Source organism: Pipistrellus kuhlii, unplaced genomic scaffold, assembly GCF_014108245.1.
Source record: "Pipistrellus kuhlii isolate mPipKuh1 unplaced genomic scaffold, mPipKuh1.p scaffold_m20_p_2, whole genome shotgun sequence".
In the NCBI taxonomy this organism is placed as follows: Eukaryota; Metazoa; Chordata; class Mammalia; order Chiroptera; family Vespertilionidae; genus Pipistrellus; species Pipistrellus kuhlii.
The window spans coordinates 158,808,066-158,831,776 of record NW_023425515.1 but is presented as its reverse complement, the minus strand read 5'-3'; the positions used below and the strand labels follow the sequence as shown (position 1 = coordinate 158,831,776).

At 38.3% G+C, this 23,711-nt stretch overlaps 1 protein-coding gene across 5 annotated transcripts in view; it reads left to right on the top strand.

Annotated features, from left to right (window-relative positions):
* The first annotated feature begins 470 nt into the window (after positions 1 to 470).
* PRKAA2 (protein kinase AMP-activated catalytic subunit alpha 2) overlaps positions 471 to 23,711 on the top strand; it is a 45,078-nt gene continuing 21,837 nt past the window's right edge. For all 5 annotated transcript variants that reach the window (XR_004989111.2, XR_004989112.2, XM_036444628.2 and 2 more), the window contains exons 1-2: positions 471 to 648; positions 22,170 to 22,311. Coding sequence is in view for 3 of the 5 variants with exons in the window: in XM_036444628.2 (XP_036300521.1) it covers positions 555 to 648; positions 22,170 to 22,311 (236 nt within the window). In the remaining 2 variants the exon portion in view is untranslated. The remainder of the gene's footprint in view (positions 649 to 22,169; positions 22,312 to 23,711) is intronic.

The window sequence follows — 23,711 nt, the reverse complement described above, 5'->3', positions numbered from 1 at the left end:
CCACTTCTTCAACATAGACTCGCCCAGGTATTCTGTGGACGAGCCACACTCAAAGGGCCAAAGAGCTGCAGTTCGCCAACCACAGCCTTAGACTCACACCCGCTCTCCTCACTTGGGGCCTGCTTCTCTTCTTCCAGCTCGACTTCCACCGCTTTCTATTCCCTGGGATCCGGTCCAGATCTCACCCTCACATTCCCAGTCCCTTTGGGGTTCCTCAAAATAGGTCCCTACAGCCTTCGCTCCCCGGCCCCTCCCCCAGGGAAAGGGGAGCCGTTCCCCGCACCCCGCCCCCCGCCCTGCACACCTGTCCGCGCAGACCCACCCCGCCCCTCGCTCGGGCCCCGCCCCCGCCCCCACTCCCCCACCCGCGACTGGTGGCCTTTGCCACCTGGCCCCGCCCCGCCCTCTCCGGCGCTGCAGGCCGCCGCCGAGTCTCCGCGGCCCACCCCGCTCTCCCCCGCTGCCCCGCCCGCTGCACTGTGGGTAGCGGCGCCGCTCGGGGAGCCCTCGGTGGCGGCGGCGGCGGCGGTGGAGCGAGGCTGCGCGCGCCGAAGATGGCTGAGAAGCAGAAGCACGACGGGCGGGTGAAAATCGGCCACTACGTGCTGGGCGACACGCTGGGCGTCGGCACCTTCGGCAAAGTGAAGAGTTGAGTACTATTCCGAGGCCGCGCCGAGGGGCGCCTCCTCGCCGGGCGTCCTCCTTGCGGGAGCTGGGGAGCGTGGAGCCGGGCGGCGCGGGCCTGGCGGCAGGTGGAGCGCCCAGAGGGCGGCGGCTACGGCCGGGCCGGGGCTCGGGGACGAGGGCGCGGGGGAGGGGGGGTCGGCGTCGTGGGGTCCGGGACAGCGCCCCGCCGCCTGTCGGGGTTCGGAAGCCGCCTTCTCCCCGGACCTGTATCCTGGTCTCCGAAGCCGAAACCCGGCGGGAGCTGCGGTGTTCGGGCTGTGCCCGCGGGCTCTGCGGCCGTGGGGTCGGGCTGGCCAGTAACACCCCTGAGGCAGGATTTCGAGTTCCATTTCGTGCCCGGCGCCCTGCTAGGTGCTTCACGTGTGATTTCATTGAATCCCCACGGTAGCTTGCTGCAGGTGCTATCCGTGCCTCGAAGGTGGCCAAACGCCAGGGACCCCTGGTGGTTTAGGAACACGCCCAAGGTCACACTGAAAGGGGCAGAACCAGGATGAAGTGCAAAATGTCTTCCAATTCTGGCCAGGCTGGAGGTCCCTGCCACCCCTTTCTTTCTTGCTGCGTGACTCTGGTTGGTGGGCTGACTGTGGAGGGGCTGGGAGGTGGAGAGGGCTGACTGGTGGCTGACTGTGGAGGGGATTTGGAGGTGCTGGGGGTCCGGGGGCTGGCTGATTGGGGCTGCCTGAGGAAGAGATGGGAAATGGGGAGGTCTGGTTGGTGGGCTGACTGTGCCTCCACCGTCAGATGTGAAGGGGCTGGGAGGTGGGGAGGGCATGTTGGTGGCCTGACTGTGGAGCGGGTGTGGAGGGCCTGGGAGGTGGTGAGGGCATGTCGGTGGCCTGACTGTGGAGGGGGTGTGGAGGGGCTGGGCGTGGCAGAGGCTGGGATGCTGCTGCCTTGGGTCAGGGGAGAGGGGGATGGATTAGAACTGCGGAGTCTGAAGGTTGGTTGGCTTGTGTGAAATGGTCTGGGGTGTGTGTGTGTGTGGTGGTGGTGGGGGAGGTACGGGGATGGAGGGAGAAAAAAGGTTCCTTGGTGTTCTGTCTCAGAGGATGTGGGGCCTTGGAGGCCAGAGCTGCTAAAGCAGATTCTGCTGAGGTCTATTTTTGTTGGTGATGGAATCCCACTTTGAGTGGAGGAAAACAGGCCGCCTTAGAAATATTTTACTTCTTACTGGTTAAGTATTAAACTTCCCTTTTTGTGTTGTTAATAAAAGTCACATAAGATTTAATTAATTTGCCTTCTCCCCAGAACTTGAGCCAGCTTATTAAAAATACTCTCCATATGATTGTTGCAAATCCAGAATTATAAGTAAAACGTTGTTCTCTCCCCCCACCCCCCCTTCCTTCTTTTTGTTTTTTTGCTATAGAAATGTTGGCTAGGCAGTCTGGAGACTATTCCGAGGCCTCTATTTTATTTAAAATTCATATTTTAATCTTAAGTTTGTCAAATAGAATGAACTCATTGCATATTTCTGTGGCAAGGATCAGCTTTTATTTCATATTCAGTGTTTCCCAAACTTCTCTCATGATAAGAATCACCTGGTTGAGTTGTTAAACTACAGATTTCTGAATCCCAACTAAGAAGTGCTAAACTAGAATTTGTGGGAACATATAGTTAAAATTTACAATTTGTTCCCAAAAATTCTAGTTTAGCACTTCTTAGTTGGGATTCAGGAATCTGTAGTTTAACAACTCCACCAGGTGATTCTCATGATGAGAGAAGTTTGGGAAACAATGATATATTTGATACCCTTTCATTTGTTCAGAAAACACTTACTGAACACCTACAATATGTTAGGCACTGTTTTAGACAATGGAGATACAGCAAGGAGCAAAACCAGACTTAAAACAATAACAACAACAACAAAACCCTTTTACCCTAACTAGTTTGGCTCAATGGATAGAGTGTTGGCCTACAGAGGGTCCCAGGTTCCTTTCCAGTCAATGGCAAGTTCTTGGTTGTGGGCATATCCCCAATAGGGGGTGTGGTGTGCAGGAGGCAGCTGATGGATGTTTCTCTCTCATTGATGTTTCTAACTCTATCACTCTCCCTTCCTCTCTGTAAAAAATCAATAAAATATATTTAAAAAAACAAAACACAAACAAACAAAAAACCCTTTTGTGGAATTTATACTCCCAGTAAGGGAAGAGAAACAGTTCTCACTATATGTATCAGAGAAAAATGCACCAGGTAAGAGAGGCTAGGGAGTTTTGTGAGACTGGCAGTTTTCAATAAGGTGTCAGGCAAGGCCTCACAGACAAGGCTGTATTTGTGTAAAGACCTAAAAAGTTTGTAAAATTCTTTGAAGTCCCATGAGGGCTATGAAGTTCTGAGTTATTTTTGAAAGACCTCATAAATAGGGTGGATAGTGAAGAGAATATATTTAGAATGAATGCAGGAAGATCTGTGGGATTGGATTAATGCTTGAAATGTCATTAAAGATCATTGAGGACTATTGTGTTTCAACATTATGAAGTTGTTACTCAAGCAAGTGGTGCCTTTGATATCTGGACATGTACAGGGTATATAACTTACCCTAAGTTCTTCCAAGTTGTGTTAAAATTTTTGTTTATTTTAAAACATTCTTTAACTAATCTGAATATAGACTAAAATACCCATCTAATCAATTGGCCCATTGCCAAAGCACAACTTAAATCCCTTGTATATAATACTTGAGCTGCTTCCAGGCACTGGCTTCTTAAAATGTAAACCAACATAAGGTACTTTGATTTATGAGAAATCCTCTTCCTGGAGGGCCTGTGGCCAATGAGCAACCATTCGGAGTGATGTTCCTAATAATGTGTTAGAGCCTCTGTATCGGGTTTTCCCAGCCCAGGTTAGAATTAGTACAGTTTAATAAAAATTATAGAAGTTGCTACAATTTAAAGTCATTTATTTAATTCAAGGGTCAAGAAACAATAGCACATACATTTTTAAAAACAACTTTATTGAGGTATATTTTACATATTATAAAATTCACTCATTCCAAGTGTACAGTTCAGTAATTTTTAGTAACTTTACCAAGTGGTTTAACTTTCATAGATTAATTTTAGAAGATTTTCATCACCACAGTAAGATCCGTCATGCCCATTTATAGTTAAGTAGAGGCAGGAAGCATGAAATTTGTGCAAGAGTAGGCCTTCCTTCCCTCTGGCATCCGGAATCTGGGCTTCCCTCGAAGCCCTGGTTTGGTCCGGAAGGACATCTGGGAGGATGTTCAGTTTAATTAGTATATTATACTTTTATTATTATAGATTATTATAGACTAGTAGCCCTGTACACAAATCTGTGTGTGAGTAGCTTGCTGCCACTTGCCTCAGCTGGCCACCCCCTTACTGCAGCTGGTAGCTGTGTACTACTCCTAGCTTGCTGCCCTGCCCTCCTGGAGCTTCTCTTCACTCCCCCCCCCCCACTGCGCGACCCCCTCCCTTTCGCTCCCGTGCCCCAATAGCTTGCTACCCTGCCCCCTCCTATAGCTCTCCCACCCCTGCTTGTAGTTCAGGGTGTAACGGATAATTAGCATATTCTTCTCTTATTATTAATATATAGGATTCTCATTCCTATTCTCAGCCCTAGAAAACCAATAATATATTTTCTGTCTGTATAAACTTTCTTTCTCTGGACACTTACAGAATCTCTCATGTCTGGCTTCTTTAATATTTTTGAGACTCATGCCTGACATAGCATGTGTCAATAGTTTGTTACTTTTTATTGCTGAACAAATATCCCAATGTAGGTATGTCAGTGTATCCATATCTTCACCAGATGATGGACATTGTTTTCAGTTTCAGGTTATTACAAATAATGCCACTATAACATGCAAGTCTTTGGACATATGTTTTATGTTATCTTTGGTAGATAACTAGGAATAGAATTGCTGGGTCATATCATAGTTTTATGTTGAGCTTTTTGAGATATTGCAAACTGTTTTCCAAAGTAGTCATACTATTTTACAGTCCCTTCAACAGTGTATGAGGGTTCCCATTTTGCCACATCCATATTTGTTATTTTCTGTCTTACAGCCATTCCAACTGGTGTGAAATGGTATCTCATCGTGGCTTTAATTTACATTTCCCCAGTGATGATTAATGTTGAACACTTTTCATACCCTTGACCGGAATCGAACCTGGGACCTTTTAGTCCACAGGCCAGAGCTCTATCCACTGAGCCAAGCCAATTTCGGCTCATGCATTTTTTTTTATTGTCATAGATTTAGACTTTTTATGGTTAATTTCTACTAAAAAATAATAGGTTATTTAGTTTTATATGGCTATAGAAACATGGAAATTGAGGAGTGAAGATTATCTTATGTGCCTTCTCTTCTTTATTGTCATCCTAATTATAGATTTTGGAAATGGCAAAGTTTTTATTTAATAGCACTAGTTTCAAGTTATTTTTTTAAAGTATATGGATTTTTTTTCTATTTGTTGATAAATAACTAAAGCCTTATTTAAAATTTTCTTAGTTGAATTTTCTACTTCATTATTTTGTTGTAAAATTACTTAAGGAAACATTATATGGGCTGACAGAGTTAAAAAGTAATACTTTTTTACTTAAATTTGTTTTCTATATTGATCATTTCAGTTCTTGATTCTTCCCGGTATAGGGTAGAACTGATGTTTGAGAGCTCTTGCATTTAGTCTTGTTCAGTTCTTTTTTTTTTTTTTAAATATATTTTATTGATTTTTTACAGAGAGGATGGAAGAGGGATAGAGAGCCAGAAACATCAATAAGAAAGAAATATCAATCAATTGCCTCCTGCTCACCCCCTACTGGGGATGTGCCTGCAACCAAGGTACATGCTCTTGACCAGAATTGAACATGGGACCCCTCAGTCCACAGGTTGAAACTCCATCCACTGAGCCAAGTCGGCTAGGGCGACTTATTCAGTTCTTATCTTAACTACTAGTAAAGGTGATAGAAATTTTAAAAGAATAGATCTGTTATTTGTGTTATACAAAGAGTACTTGAAGAAAAAAATATGTTTGCAATGTAAAAATATTGTTTATTTAAAAAGAAGCCTGCGTTTTCAAAGTGAGGTTTTATTTAGTTTTTGAAATAATTACTCTTTAATTAGACACTAAGGGATACTTTGCAAGCACACTAAGATTCTTTCTAGCCAGCAAAGTCACATCAAGGATTACTTTCTCATTACTTGACTGGCCCACAGAATTGGCTTTCAAGAATTTAAGTAAATGTTTTACTAATTCCCCACCTATTTTTGAGGTAACTGGAAAGATGAGCAAATGGAACTTTTATTGAATTTTTTTAAACAAGCAATGCTACTTAAAAAAAAAAAGAAAAGAATAGTTTATTGATGTGTAGAGAAAGAGGGAAAGGGAGGGAGGTAGAGAAAAATCAATGTGAGAGCTCAACATTGATCTGCTGATTCATGCATCCAGGAATGTGCCCTGACCAGGAATCAAACCAGCAGCTTCCTGGTGCATGGGACGACACCCAACCAACAAAGCCACACCAGCCAGGGTGCAATGTTACCTTTTAAAAAATGTGAATACATATCTCAAATGTAAATTGAATTCCAGACAGCTACATGGTCAGTTGTTGGACCTGAATGTTGTGCCTGTGATATTTTGGGCCCTTGCTGGGATTGTTTTTGACTCCCATGTAGTGTCAAGGCCTGCACAATACATTTAACTTCTTTGGACCTTGTTTTCTTTTCCTAAAAGAGAATACTATAACATTCAGCCAATCTGTCAGGGCCTTTACAACTTTATCATTAAACTGAGTTTTTGTGTTTTTTTAAAAAATATATATATTTTATTGATTTTTCTTAGAGGAAGGGAGACAGAGAGCTAGAAACGTTGATGAGAGAGAAACATCGACCAGCTGCCTCTTGCACACCCCCTACCAGGGATGTGCCCGCATCCAATGTACATGCCCTTGACTGGAATTGAACCTGGGACCTTTCAGTCCGCAGACCGACGCTCTACTACTGAGCCAAACCGGTTTTGGCTAAACTGAGTTTTTTAAAGATTTAATTTAAAAAATGGTTGTGTTTAATTTTTTCCCTTCTGGTTTAATGGAAATTTGAATTATTGAAGACCAGAGCTGAAATATACATGTAATGTAGAACAAAAGAAAAAGACACTTTAGCGATAAAAGTTACAACTTAATTTAGTTTTTACTATATTCTAAGTACTATATATGGACTTGATTTTATTTATTCTCCAGAGTAATTCTGAGTTTGGTATTATCTCCATTTTACACATGAAGAATTGAGGGTCAGATACTTAAGTAAGTTGTCCAAGGTTACATTGCTAGTAGGTGGCAGAATGGGCATTAAATTCAGGGCTCTTTGACTCCAGAGTTTGTGCTGTATGGAATGCACAGAAAAATACATACATAATATGTTATCTCATGAGTTTCAAACCTACAAGGCTATAATTTTACATGTTCTTACATATTTATCAAAGATCGAGAAAATAAGTTTTAAATGACTATTTTAGTTCATACTTAGGGAGAATGAAAGATCTTTTGAAACTTCATCTGTCTACTTAAAACGTATATTTTTATATTCTCAACTTTCCTTTTATACCTCAATCTATTGTATTTCATTTCTTATATGATGAATATACTGAATTCTATCCTAAATTTGTTAGAAAGACTAGGTATTTCAGGTTTTTTACTTATAAAAGTGACCTTACTAATAACCTTTAATAATCATACTAAAGAGAACTTGTAAAAATGATTTGATATCCTAGGAAGAACATTGATTTTGGAAAACATTTATTACCCCTGGATTTTAATTCATTGCATTACTACCGTAGTGTAGTTGCATGGCTTTGGGAAAACCACTCAATTACTTTGAGCCTGTTTACTCCTTTGTAAAATGGCCATAACAACACTTGGCCTACCTACTTTCTTAAGTTTTTATGAGGATTAAATTAGTTGAGGTACATAAAATGGCTTTAAAAAAAGATAAATTGCCATACAAATGGCTCTTGTGAATAAATTTCACACTCTCTGTGAAGTGTTAAGTGTTCGCTGTGTTTAGAAATGCTGCTTTCATTTCTGATTTTAACCTTGAGACAGAGCTGTAATAACCTGCCCCTAGTTTTTGGTTCTAAATGAATAATTTATTTGTGCTATATGATACTTAATTATTAGCGCTTATATTAAATTGCAGTATTCATTTTGGGTAAGTCATGTAATTTGTTTTCTCACGGATATGGGACATGAATAAAATAAGAATAAAATGGGAATAATGGTGAGCGTTCATATAAATTATTAGCTGAACTGATTTTAGTTTTGAAATATTTCAAATAATGAAGCCAAATTTTTCTCAAATACTGAAAGATTAGTTTTTTACTCAAAATCAATTTAGTCATATTCCTTAAATAATTAGGTAAATGATGTGCTATTTAGATTTTTTTTTTCTGTTATGGCATTTATATTGTTTTGACATAGGTAAGTTTGTTATTAAATTCTTAATGAACTTGGTTCATTTTGTGAGATCAGTTGACTGACTCTCAAAAGGTTTTCCCATAGTAAACAATGTTATAAATGTGAATAGATTCAGAGTAAGTCCACAAAGGTGGCAGATGCTAGAAAGCATAGAAAATACTGGATTTGGAGGACCTGGTGTGGAACTTTAGCTATGTTGTAAACCAGCAGTGTGGCCTAAAGCCCAAATCACTTGATGTATAAGAAAGAGAATCCTATATAATAAAAGGCTAATATGCAAGTTGACCAAACTACGGAATGACTGGTTGCTATGACATGCATTGATCACTAGGGGACAGACACTTAATGCTCCGCAGCAGTGCTAAGGATGTCTGACTGACAGCTTAGGCCCTCTCTCTGCAGGAAGTGGGCCTTAGCCATCAGTTGGACACTCACCGAGGGCTCCCGGACTACAAGAGGGCACAGACCAGGCTGAGGGATCCCTCCTACCCCAGTGCACGAATCTCGTGAACTGGGCCCATATGTCCCCTTACACTGTTGTCTGAAGTATATGAGAAAATGTAGAAAATAATTCAAAAATACTTAACTCTGAAGTACTTTTATGTACTTTGGGTCTGTTGTGTACTTAACTCATTATTGGCTGAACGCTGAGAATAATCTATTATCTGGTTCTGAGATCAAGAATTTGATAAGGGGGAAGAAGAGTTTACCATCTCCTGGTTTGTTTTCCCCAAGTCTTCTTTCCTATTTCATTCAAATATGTACAGAAAACTCTAATTCTCTAGGTGCTTCTCACTCATCACCCTCGCCTGTTCACCGCCTGCAGTGCATATGTACAACACTATAACATACACATTCCAGATTTTGTAGTGGCAGTCATAGAACTCACTCACCAAAGGAGGAAAGTGTGAGCAGCAGTGGGCAGTTTTCATTTTTAAGGCTTTATCTCCTTAAAGTACAACCAAAGTAATGAATAAAATTCATTTTTAAAAACTACAGAAAATTCAGACTGAGCTGAAAATGCCTTCCTACAAAAACTTTGTCCTAACAGATCTATGTAAATTAGAAAGGATTTTTTGTAGTTTAATCATATACTGAGGTAATTACCTCACTTCCTTGAACTTTCTCCCTTTTCCATGCTAACACAGCACTGCTTTATCTATTTTTTTTGTTGTTTGTTTTATTTTTAGAACACAACAAAATATTCACCTATCATGTGAGCCTGTTAGCTTTCCTTAAAATATTTGGTAATACTGTTTTGTAATGATAAAACTATCCCATTTATTTTTCTGAGATTCCTGTTGTTTTCTTGTTAGAAAAATACTTGTAGAGAAAGTGGTTAATTTTTTAAAGGGAAGCAGATAATTTATTTTGATTTAGCAGAAGATCTGATCTTTCCTTTTTAGTTGTTCCTAATGTTTTTTATTATTTTATCTACATATTACTTTAGAACGTTTCAAATAAATACAAAAGCAAAAAGAATAATAGAACTTCACCTATCCATCACAAGCTTTCAGTTACCAACACTCTGACATTATCATTCCATATTATCTCCCACCACTTTTTTTCTGAATTATTTTCATGCAAATCCCAGATATCATAAAACTTTCTACTTAAAAGTGATGAAAGTAACTTTTATCACTAAAAATTAGGCACGTATATCTAATACATCAGTTACACATTCAGTACAATTAAAAGTAATTCAATTCATTCACAGTTTTCAGTTCTCTTGTTTCAAAAATACCTTTTAACAAATGGTTTGTTCAGACCAAAATCCAAACAAAGTTATCTTTATTTTTTAAATATTTATTGTATATACAGTTATTTCTCCTTTTTCATTCTATTTTTGTTTTTGAATCTTTTCTTCTTTTACTTGATTGATCTTGCCAAATGTCTACCGGTTTTGCTTTTTTTTTTTTTTTCCCTTTTTTTAAATTTATTTTTATTAATTTGTGTACATGTCTTACAGAAGATCTGATCTTAAATCCTTCAAGAGTTAATGAGTAACTGGGTGGTACCAGACCTCAAAATTATTGAATGTGTTATAAAATTGAGAGCAAATCTTTCTAGAATATTTCTTAGATGCAAATATAAGAGAAAGCACCTTAAATCTGGTTGAATATATTTTTACCTATTATTTAAGTGATAGAAGTGCAAATACAAAGCAATGTGTTTATTTTAAAATGTTGTGAACCACTTTATTTTTAGTATGGTGTTATTCAAGAAAGAATTTCAGGCAGCTCTTATCTCTGCTAATAATAGAAACCTTCTTCACCTCTTCATAGGAACAGTATTTTTGCTTAAGTGGTGTCTTATGTTTAACAGTGTTTACCTCTGGTGCATTTTACTGTATTTCTTTTGATGATGCCTTTGTTTTTAAAATATTAATAATTATTTGCCCGTAGAGTTTTAAAACAACCTTTTGTATAGTTAAAAATAATGATCAGATCTTGCTATAAGTTGACTTATCCTGGTATCATTTTATTAAAATACTTTTTCTCATAATTGTTTTTTCTCCATACTATTAATAACACCATGAGAAATATGTTCTCATTTTACATCTCTGCATTTCTTTTCCTTCCTTCCTTCCTTCCCTCCTTCCTTCCTTCCTTCCTTCCTTCCTTCCTTCCTCCCTTCCTTCCTTCCTTCCTTCCTTCCTTCCTTCCTTCCTTCCTTCCTTTCTCTCTTTTTTTCTCTCTTTCTTTCTTTCTTCCTTTTGAGGGATTATGATTTTTTTTATTAAATTATTATCTGTGTACATATTTACCATTACCTCCCCGCTCCCATACATACCCTCCCTCCCCAGAGTTTTGTGTCCATTGGTTGTACTTATATGCATGTATATAAGTCCTTCAGTTGATCTCTTATCTCCCCCAGATCTCCCTCCCCTCTCCGCTGTAATTTGACAGTCTGCTTGTTGCTTTACTCTGCATCTCTGCATTTCTAACTTTCAAATGAATTATAAGGTAGTTATCTAGTTATCCATAATTGAAATTAGTGCAATTTTATTTTATTTTTAAAATATATTTTATTGATTTTTTACAGAGAGGAAGGGAGTGAGATAGAGAGCTAGAAACGTCGATGAGAGAGAAACATCGACCAGCTGCCTCTTGCACACCCCCTACCTGCGATGTGCCTGCAACCAATGTACATGCCCTTGACTGGAATCGAACCTGGGACCTTTCAGTCCGCAGACCAACGCTCTACCACTGAGCCATCCAGCTTCGGCAAAATTAGTGCAATTTTAAATATACCATACAATTTTTCTAGTTTCCTACTTTATTTGATAAATACCTTATTAATTAATTTTATTTTCTTTCTTAATATGTTTGAGTATAACTTGATATTGTATGGTATTCTATAATTGATTTCAGTTCCCAGACTCAGTTAATGAAATAATAGCATATATATTAAGCATTTACTGTGTTTAGTCATATGGATTTTAAACATACATTTCCACAAGTGATAAAAATGATATTACAAAAGATGATTTACTAGTTGAAAACAGTGGGAACTAATCATCACAGAATTTACTTAAGTTATTCTTGCCTGACATTTTTCTAAGTCAATTATGATATGGTTACTCCACCTTTTACTCAGGTGTACACCAGGTCCCTTTAGTGCTCTACTAGTTCACAGTTAGATAGTATGACAGTTATATGCTATGAACTTGATTTCAGCAAGAAATTAGGCTTGTATTATAGTAGCTTTGTGGATAGGATGAAGAAATATGCTCTGAATGGCTTATTCCTGCTGAACAACTGGTCCCAAAGAAGTTAGGTGTCATCCTGAAAGGAATCTCAGTCATTGACTGTATTTAAAAAGTATAGTAAATTTCCCATAATGATGCATACATTTTTTCCTAGTATAATTGACTTTCATACCTGGCTATGACTTCTAACTTGTATGAAATTAACATTAATCATGAACATTTAGAAAACCTGGAGAAAAGTATTTAGACTGAGGCATACATAGCAAGACTGATGGAAGAAAGTATAAGAGACATATGGGAATACCTGTAGAGAAAAAGTTAATTGCAGGCTTAATTCCCCCTTCTCCAGTGGAAAGATGACTTCAGGTTTAAATATGGTTTCTCACAACATCTACTAAGATAAATGTGATTTTTTTTTTTTTTTTTTTTTTTTTTTTTTTTTTTTTTTTTTTTTTTACTTCTGTTATCAAACACTAGTAAATAGTAGTTTTGTGAAAATGACTGGGAGGTTATAAAGAGACATGTTAATGCTTCAAGGGACTACATTACCAGTACTTCTTTATTTATTTATTTATTTTTTTATCAGTATAAAATTCGTAGGGAAAGAGACCTCCAGCTTCCCTTATGAGTCTCTTCTAACTCAGTGCACCCCTGGTGAAGGGCTTAGAAGTTGTATGAATGGCCCAAACCGGTTTGGCTCAGTGGACAGAGTGTCGGTCTGTGGACTGAAAGGTCCCGGGTTCGATTCTGGTCAAGGGCATGTACTTGGTTGCAGGCACATCCCCAGTGGGGGGTGTGTAAGAGGCAGCTGGTCGATGTTTCTCTCTCGACATTTCTAACTCTCTATCCCTCTCAATTTCTCTCTGTGTAAAATCAATAAAATATATTAAAAAAGAAAAAGAAAAGAAGAAGTTGTATGAATGGGCTGTTAAATGGTTGCTGGAGTACATTTTACGAAACTGGTTTGGCTCAGTGGATAGGGCATCAGCCTGCGGACTGAAGGGTCGCAGGTTCGATTCAGGTCCAGGGCACGTACCTTGGTTGCAAGCACACCCCCAGTAGGGGGTGTGCAAGAGGCAGTTGATTGATGATTCTCTCATCAATGTTTCTAACTCTCTATCCCTCTCTGTAAAAAAATCAATAAAATATATTAAAAAACAAAAACAAACAAACAAAAAAACACAACCAAAAAACAAAAAGCTTCTCAAAAAAAAAAAAAAAAAAAGATTACTGGAGTACATTTTATTCATGCATCTGGGTTTTAGTCCCTACAACCTGGTCTGCCCTGTGTGATGAAAGGTCCAGGAAGCAGTAACTGGATATTTTATTAAGGACTCCTGATAAAGATGTATTTGATTCTACCATATTGATATGCTGTGTTTACATTTCCAAATTCTTCTAAAAAGCTAAGTAAAATTGGTGTTAGATTACTACCTATTGAGTCCTATGAATGTGAAAGTCATTTTGATCCGAAGACATTGATAATCATACAAAGTAGTTACTATACAGTTCCAAAAGGGGAGGAGAGACTGAATGGGACAGAAGAATGTTTTAAGAGGTAAAGGCAGAATATTTTCCAAAACTAAACAAATCAAGCCACAGATTCTGAAGCTCTATGAATTCCAAGCAGAATAAACATGAGAAACCCATTTCTAGGTACATAATTGGAAAACTGCTGAAAACCAGTTCTGTTTGCTTGAGGCTTTCCGACACTGGAGTGGACTGCTTTGTTCTCTGCAGAGATGGGAGAAATTGTTAAAAGAAAATCTTCCCGTAGCCAGAGGATGAAAGATATATATTAGCTTCAAAGGAATAGCAATAAGCTGACTTTCTGAATAAGAACAGTGAAAGTGAGGGAACAATGTTATCTTTATTTTTATTTTATTTTTTTGTTAATCCTCGCTTGAGGATATTTTTCCATTGATTTTTAGGGTGAATGGAAGAGAGAGGGAAAGATAGAAACATCTATGTGAGAGAAACACATCAATTGGTTGCCTCCTGCATGAACTCCAACCAGGGCCCTGGGCCAGGGAGGAGCCTACAGTCAAGGTATGTGCCCTTGATCAAATTCGAACTTGGGACCCTTTGGTCCCCTGGCCGATGCTCTATCCATTGAGCTAAACTGGCTAGGGCTGTAATGGTTTCTTTAGAGAGGTGAAATAAATGAACTGCCAACCTATAATTTTGTACCTAACAAAAATGTACTTTAAAAATGAAGGCAAAATACATTTTCAGGTAAGCATCCTATCTAATAAAGAGGGAATATGATAATTGACTATCACTCCATCACAAAGATGGCTGCACCCCAGCTGAGGCCAAATTCCCATAAGGAGCTTTAACAAGCAATCAGCAGGGACCTGGGGCTTCAACCTCTCCCACCGCCATGGGGTTTGACAGGGACCTCAGGCCATGTCCCCCACCCAGCAGTGCTTGACAGGGGACCTCAAGGTGCAGTTCCCTTCCTACTGCTGGGCTATGGGACCTCAGGCTGCTTCCCCCACCCTGGCACCAGGCTGGGGACCTCAGACCGCAACCCCCACCTGGCAGGGCTTGACAGGGGACCTCAGGCCATGCCCCCCACCTATCTATCTAAAGCCTAAGTGACCAAACGACCGAATGACTGGAATGACCAGTCGCTATGACACACACTGACCACCAGGGAGAAATGCTCAACACAGGAGCTGCCCCCTGGTGGTCAGTGCACTCCCACAGTGGAAGTACTGCTCAGCTGACAGACCTGTCCCGGCAGCCCATCAGCCCAGCAGCAGCCATTCTCTCAGTAGTCCTGCAGGCCCAATCTCGGGCCAGGCAGTGATGGTCCAGTGCCACTGGCATGATCCCTACAGTGCCACCAGCCTCCTGGAACTCAGCCTTGGGCACCATAGCTGCTTCCTGTCCCTAGATGCTTCGCAAGGAAGAAAGGATATAAAAGTGGCCTTCAGGTGGCTCCCGACAACTAGTGCGGACATCAGTGGGACAGATCCAGATCCCAGGTTGGCAAGGGCATTCCACCACATGCCTGGAGGGCCAATAGTGTCCCAGCCCCCATACCCCCTTAGAACCCTACCTGTGCATGAATTTGTGCACTGGGCCTCTAATACCAAATAATGATCTTATGAGATTTAAAATATATATAGCCCTGGCTGGAGAGACTCAGCTAGTTGGGACATCATCTTGTACATCAAAAGGTGGTCGGTTCAATTCCCAGTCAGGTCACATACCCAGTTTGCAAGTTCTTTCCCACCCACGTCAGGGTGCATGAGGGAGGCAGCCTATTGATGCTTCTCTCTCACATTGATCTAACAACAACAACAAAAAGAAAATAATAAAGTACTTATATATGTAGAAATAAAATACAACAGAAAAAGTGGGAGAGAAAATATTAAAGAGTGATAACATCCTTATAATGTTTAGGAAATTATAAAAATATTAATTTATATTAGATTTTAATAAGTCTGTGATGCATATTGTAATCTCTAGGGAAACTAAAATGAAAACCTAAAGGCCGTAAAGATAAGAAACTTCCTCATTTTGTTTTAGAGTTATTTCACAGTTGTTCTTTAGAAGTTATATGGAATGTAAAGTGATATTCAGTATATATATTTAATAAGGGATAATTAATGGGGATGAAAAGGAGATGTTTAAAGACAGGAAAAGAAAGAAGTTTGAGGATGGACACAAAGCATGTAGAATAAGATAAACACAAAAAGAAAATAGATACATAAGGACTAGAGTTGGAAAGAGATCAGAGGGGCATAGTTTAAGATGCTTTGGGAGTGTTTCTGGCAGATTCTGCTGTTCATCTGGAGTGAGGATATCTGGGAACATTTTTTTTTTTTTCAAATCTTTTATCTTTGGCATCAATGCTAATGCTTTCACTAGCAGTTTTAAATAATGACTTCTATACTGGAAAACTTTTTCTGACTCCATGTAAATGATTCATCTTATATGATGGTCCTAAGAATTCTTGATTGACTTAGATTGAAAGAAATTCTTTAAAGTTAGCCTATACAGATGGACTCCATCTCTTCACTATACCCTAATTTCCCAACTCAAGTGCTAGAGGTATAAGGATAAATATGCAAGTATCCATTCCCAATATGTTATATTCAAGAGAGCCTGGTTATTGGGAGGTAAAGTGGTGTGACTTTTGAGCTCAGTCTTTGGAGGCAAATATGTCATCTTGCCAGTCATTGCTCAATAGTTCCTAGTTTCCTCATCTGGGAAGCAGCCCATTGTCTTCTCTAGCAGAGAGGTTTGGACAAGAAACCCGGAAGGCTGGTGACCCTTGAGCTATGGCAAAGGTCAGGGCTGTACACCCACTGTTTAGTCCAGACAATACTAGCTGAAGCAACTTTCCCACCAGACAGTCATGTAAATCCTTACTGATAAGATAGTCTGCCTGTTACTGGAAATTGACTGCCTAAGGATTATAGGTGTATCCCAAATTGAATAAAAGGATGGTGAGGCTGGTGCCCAGGTTGAGTCCTTCTTGATCTGGGCTCCCTGCCTGGTCCCCAATATTTTCAAATTATTTCTTGTCTCATCTCTTTCATTTGTGTGTGGCCCCTCTTTCAGAACTCGAACCCTGAACCACACAGGACATGGGTTTTCACACTCATCTGTGAACTAGGGTGTAATATTTACCTCCTAGAATTCTGGTAGTATTTATTTAATTGGTACCTCATTGTAAGGAATAAAGTCTTGCTTCCTGTTTAGAGAAATTTAAAATTGAAAGGACTTCTAGGAAAAGGAAATTTGGAGAACAGCCATGAGACTGAGTTTCATTTGATCATGGGTGAAGAAGAAAGGAGCCTGTGTTATTTTGACACATGCATGTGTCATCAAGGAGGGCCTTGTCAGGTGTGTCAGCCTTACTCATTTAGATCAAAGAGCCTTCACTCGGGAATCAGGTGAGTCATCTGACCCACACATGTTCTGACCCTACCATCACCAGTCTCCTGCCAGAAGAACACAAGGCGATTATGGAATTGACTGAGAATTGATAAATGTATCTCCCCTCAGGACCTAAAACTTATCTAGGCTCATTCCTCACTTCACTCATTTCTGCTTACTAACATTTCCCTTCTCCTACTCCGTAAACCAGTATTAAGATCTCAGATTAAGATTGTTCCAATCATAACAGGAGGCTTTCAACTAGGGTAGTTAAAAATTCCACTGTAACTGAAGAGCGGTGTTTCTAGCATTTCAACACGGAATTCTGAGTCCGTTCCTCCCAACCTCAAATCTGTATTACATATGGTGTTTAGATTCCATAGTACTTATAATATGTGTTATTTTAGATGTTTTGTTGGAAAATCATAGGATACTGTATCATTTTAGTCATCAAGAAACTAAGCTTTAGATCAGACAGCCTTGGATTTAAATACTGATTTTATCCTTCACTAGTCATTTTTAATTTCTGTAAGCCTCAGTTTCTTCATCTATAAAATTTCCTCTCAGAGTTGTTTTAGGGTTAAAATGAAAATGTATACAAAATATTTAGCATGTTTGCGTACACATAGACATACACCTGCTAATTGTTCTTCCTAGATTTGTAGGAAAGAATTGTTAACTATCCTTAAATAACCCCTACTACAAATAACAAGACCCTGGAGCTTGTTACTGAAGTGTGTGCATGCTCTGAGAAAGATCTGGATTACAGAATAAATCTTTAACTATTGAAGGATGATGCCCATCTCTGTGGTCTCTCCTATGTTTTCAGTTGGAGAGCCTCCTGAGGGATTTAGTGTACATTTTTGTAACCTAAATTTTAAGTCATACTATCCCAAATATACCCTGAAGTTTTTAAGACACTTCTTCCAGCTATGTTTGTTAATAAGGTGATAGACTTGATTTTACTTACATATGCTAATAATTTCCTGATAGCATAGCACTATGAATGCCATATCCCAATGAGATAACTTTTCAACTGCCAACAAATTTGCTTACAAACAAATTTTGTACCTAGGTCAAGGTCTTTTGTATAGGCATAAGAAATACCACATGTAATGACTAGTCTTGTGGAGCATATGAAAGTGAACAGATTTGTGTGTGTGTACATATGGACTGAAGCTTTCTCTTTCCTGACACAGTTCATATTATTATACAGTATGTCTGTAACTTTGATAGCAGAAGGACATTTTGTTAACTCTTTGAGCTTAGAAGATAAACCTATTATAATTCAGTCCTAAAGTAATCAATACTTTATTTTTAATTGTTTATTTTCTTTATTTTATTACTAGTGACCCAGTGCACAGATTTGTGTACATTGAAAGGAAATTAATTAGAAGGTGGTCAGCGGTGCCGGACTGTAGGGCCAGACATGCCCTGGAGCCAACTTCCCGCAGTCCCTCCCTGGCTGGTTCCACTTGGAGTGGTGCCAATCCTTGGCCTGGGGATGAAGCCAAAACAGGCTCCCCAACATCCCCTGAAGGGTCCCAGAGTGCTAGGAATCAGAAAGGAGTGAGTCCAATTCCTCGAGGGGCCAAGATTCCACCTTTGGCAGTGGGTTATGTTTTTGCTGGGCACTGTTGGCCCTGAATCTGGTTTACTGCACATTTACATTTGCATTCCACACTCTGTACAACAGCAACTTTGCAAAGTTGCATTTTGGTGTTTTTTAATGTTTGTTCTTATCTGTGTGCTCCCTTCACAAATAAGGTATCCCTGACAGTCTTCAGACAGATATAACACCATACAAAACTTATTTTAGCTTCTGTATTGCTTATGTTCCCCTCACCAAACACACACACACACACACACACACACACACACACACACAGTAAACCTCTCTTTTCATGTCTTTGATCAACACAGTCCAGGTGCTCAGTAAAATGTTTTTAGATTGAATAAATAAATGTGAGTAAATCTTTGATAAATGCAAGCTTTTTATTTAATTTAATATCCTAGAAAAGTTAATGGCTGTAATACACATAGAAGAAAGTCTTAGTTTTATTACTTCTATATTACAAGATTTTTAGGAATATTCGTTGGGTGTCAGGTGGAATGTGATTATGAGATGAGACAACTATATGGATTTAATTATAGCTATGTACTAAGTCACATAAGTTATAAAGCAATAGAGGCTAGTATAGTTCAGCAAAATGAGGTAATAGTCTTAATCCACTTGATATTTGACATTAGATATCCAGTTAGCTGAAACCGGTTTGGCTCAATGGATAGAGCGTCGGCTTGGGGACGATTCCGGTCAAGGGCATGTACCTTGGTTGCGGGCATATCCCCAGTAGGGAGTGTGCAAGAGGCAGCTGATCGATGACTCTCTCTCATCGATGTTTCTAATTCTATCTCTCTCCCTTCCTCTCTGTACAAAATCAATTAAAAAAATAAAAAATAAAAAATAGATATCCAGTTAGCTTATCAGTGTACTTAACTGTTTCTTTTACATGGTGTCATGGGGGAAAATTTCTTTAGGTATAAAGGTAAGTGAATCACTTATTTCCTCAAGGGCCATAGACAAAGTAATACCTTAATATTTTTTTTAATTTTAGGTTTTTTTTGGTTTTTTTTTTTAGGTATAATTGATAAAATAATAAGATATTTAAAATGTACATTATGATTAGTTGATATATGCATACATCGTGAAAGGATCCTTCCAACTAGTTAATTAACACACCCATCACCTCACATATTTATATACATATTTTTGTGAGAGCATTTTAGTTCTCTCTTAGCAAATTTTAATTATATAATACAGTTTTATCAATTGTATTCACCATGTTTTACATTAGATCTACAGATTTTATTTATCTTATAGCTGACAGTTTTTGTGTTTTTACCAAATTTTCCATATTTCCCCATCCCAGATCCCTTGGCAACTACTTTTTGACTCTTTAAGTTCAACTTTTTTTTTTTAGATTCCACATATAAGTGATAACATGTGATATTTGTCTGTTTTCTGGCTTATCTCACTAGGTATTATGCCCTCAAGGTCCATCTATATTGTTGCAAACAGGATTTCCTTCTTTCTTATGACTAAATAATTATCCATTGTATATGTACATACCTCATCATTTTTATTCATTTGTTCCTGATGGACAGGACACTTGGATAGTACCCATATTTTGGACATTGTGAATAATGCTACAATGAATATGGGAGTGCACATTTTTTTTTTTATATATATCCTGTTTTCATTTCTTTTCAATAGGCACCCAGGAGTAGGATTGTTGGATCATATGTTAGTTACATCTGTTTTTAATTTTTTAGGAACTTCCATTCTATTTTTTTCACACTGGCTCTACCAGTTTACACCCCCACCAATAGTGTATGAGGCTTCCCTTTTTGCCACATCTTTGAAATGTCTTTCTGATGATAGCTATTTGAACAGATCTGAGGTAATATCACTGTGGTTTTTAGTTGCATTTCCATAATGGTTAGTGATGTTGAGCACCTTTTCATGTATATGTTGACCATTTGTATGTCTTCTAAGGAAAAATGTTTATTCAGTTTCTTTGCTCATTTTTTAATGGAATTTGTATGTTTTGCTATTGATCTGTGTGAATTTGTAGCCCCTTATCAGATATGTGATTTGCTGACACTTTCTCACATTCATTAGGTGGGTTGTCTTTTTATTGTGTGGTTCATTTGCTGTGTGGTTCTGTAATTTATTCCCACTTGTTTATTTTTGCTTTTGTTGCCTTTGCTTTTGTTATCAAATTAAAAAAAACACCACACAAAACATTGCTAAGACTAATGTCAAGAAGTTTATCCCCTCTATTTTCTTCTAGTCCTTTTATAGTTTTGGGTCTTAAATTTAAGATTTTAATCTATTTTGAGTTGGTTTTTGTGTAATGTGTTTGATGAGGGTCTACTTTAATTCTTTTGTGTGTAGCTGTCCAGTTTTCACAGCATAATGTGTTGAAAAGACTGTCCTTTCCCTACGGTATTGTTTTTACTCCTTTGTCATAAATTAAATACTATATATGCATGGGTTTACTTCTGGGGTTTCTATTTCATTGATTTATGTGGCTATTTTTATGCAGTACCAAACTGTTTTGATTACTATATTTATAATATTGTTTGAAATCAGGAAGTAAAATTCTTCCAATCTTGTTCTTCTTTCTCAAGATTGCTTTGACTATTCAGGGTCTTTTATGGTTCCATACAAATTTTAGGCTTTTTTCCCTTCTATTTTTGTGAAAAATGCCACTGATAAGGATTGCATTAAATCTGCAGGTTCCATTGGGTATTTTCACAATATTAATCTTTCCATTTATTTGTTGTTTTCATTTTTTACCAATGTTTTATAGCTTTCAATGTATAGCTCTTTCTTCTCCTTGATTAAATTTATTCTTAAGTATTTTATTTTTGATGCAGTTGTGAATGGGATTTTTTTCTTAATTTCTCCTTCTGATAGTTTATTATTAACATCTAGAAATGCAACTGTAAATTGACTTTGTGTCCTGCAACTTTATCAAATTTGTTGACAAAGTACTAAGTCTTTAGTATTTTATTATTTTTTGAGTGCAGTCATTCACTTTTTGGTTTCCTCGTTTTTCATTTTAAGCATCTGGCCTTAAAAAACAAGACACCCATACATTTGGTTGTTAAGAGTCCTTGGTCTTACTTCTTTGATCTGGAAAGACCACATATACTCTCAAGTAAACAGTAATTTTAATTATCAAATAGGAATGGAATAATTAAACTCTTCTTCCCTGTTGTACAGATGAGGAGATTGAAGCACTGGTTACTTTTACTGATGCTATCAAGATTTGAGGAGACAGATATTTGTTAAGCCACCTAGGCAAATATTTGCATATTATAAAGTTTCCAAAGGTTAAGAATAAACAACCCAGGCAACCTCAAACCATCTATAAATATAAAAGCCTAAGTGACCACCTGACCGTCTGACCAGTAGCTATGACGTGCAGTGAACACCAGGGGGCAGATGCTTCTATCAGTAGCTATGACATGCACTGACCACCAGGGGGAAGATGCTCAACATAGGAGCTGCTGAGCTGCAGTGATTTGGCAACTGCAGTTCTTGGATGATGCACCTGGAACCAGAGAGGATGGAGCCTGATTCTGGTGTGCTTCACTCAGGAACTGCCCTCTTCTAATCCAGGACCCCTCGGGGGATGTTGGAGAGCCAGTTTTGGCCCTATCCCCACAGGCCAGGCCCAGGGACCCTGCTGGTGCACAAATCCATGCACCGGGCCTCTAGTTTTGGTTATCTTAGTTGAATAGAGTAGAAAGTCCCTGAAATTGACATGTCTAGTAGAGATGAAAGTGATAAAGGAAAACATCTGTTCTTTGCAGTACATGATATAAAATGGTATAATATATGACTGTATGATCAGCAGGTTTTTTTCTTTATTTTTAGTTGGAGAACATCAGTTGACAGGTCATAAAGTGGCAGTTAAAATCCTAAATAGACAGAAGATTCGCAGTTTAGATGTTGTTGGAAAAATAAAGCGGGAAATTCAAAATCTAAAACTTTTTCGTCATCCTCATATTATCAAACTGTAAGTACTTTTTAAACTAAGTATTTTTGTACCCAATTAAACAAAAGAGAAACTGTCTTGAGATACTATTTATGAATTTATAAATAGTTGTCTTTAATCTTTTATAAAAACACTTCATATTTATATTGAGCAAGTATTAATTTATTTAAGCTCTATTATTTTTTTGTTTTTTTGCATACTTTGGTTTAGAATTAAAAATTATTGTTTCAAAATTGGTACTGTTTTCAAGAATTGAGTGTAGCCTTGTAAATTGACTCATTTCTAGTATTCTTTTTGAAATTCTTTTAGTACTTTGGTATTTCTAGATTCATTGTGTAATTTTTACTAGTCAATTTTTATGAATGTATCTGGGTATTTTCTTTTTGGAAAAGGTAGGAAGTAACTGTTAAAGGTTATCCACCCATATATTATTTGCAAAACAACAATACTATTTTAATTATTGATAATAAAGCTCTTTGGGGAAGCACGTGAATTTTTTTGGGGGGGGACATAAGACACATTACAAACTTAAAAAATAATCATATATTACAGATTAATAAATAAGCTAATTCATTACATTGAAAGATAAATAATTGAAAAATTAACTAGACCCATCTTAAAATCTCTCTGACACTACATGCATTTAGTCTTTACTATAACGAGCTATATTCAGTGATGGGGGCTCATTCAGTGCATCTCACCAACAGTATGAGCATGCTGCTGACAGTTCCCAACCACTACCGTGGAAACTTCAGTTCAACAGTAAGCTTCAGTGTTATTTGATTTTCACTTGGCACTCACTCGATCATAAATATAAACAAGAAATGAGGCCCCTGAAATTACATGCAGTACTTGATTATAAGGTTATCCTCCAGGACCTATATTCTAGGTGATCCAGAATATGTATATACAGGATTTTAAAGATTATCCTAAGAATTAAAATACAACCTGTGAGCCCAGTGACTTAGCTCTCCCACTGTTAGTTTTCTTAACTTTAAAATGGGATACCTCATGGTGTTATTTGAGGATTAAATGGTATAATGCTTAGTGTTTAATGTGCACTGGCCCAAAGCAGGAGTTGGCAACCTATGAGCTGATTCCAGTTCTCTTTCATGATTCTGGGTGGTTTTCAGCTAACTGAAGTAGTTCATTTGTACTTTTGACTCTATGTTAATAATGACTTTATTTTAGTTACTGATATCTCTTCGTTCTTCCTTGCTGAGTAGCTACTTTCTATTAGAGGAAAGAGCTAGGAAGCCAAACTAAAAGTATCACTTGCCAAAGTGAGAGTGGAGAAAGGAGAGCAATCTCTGTATTTGTCTTATTTCTTGACCGTGTGACTTAGAAGCCAACAGCCCTGAAAGACCCCCAGGAAATTTTGCCTTTTTAGGGTATGAGTGCTAGTTTCAGATTTTGTCAGT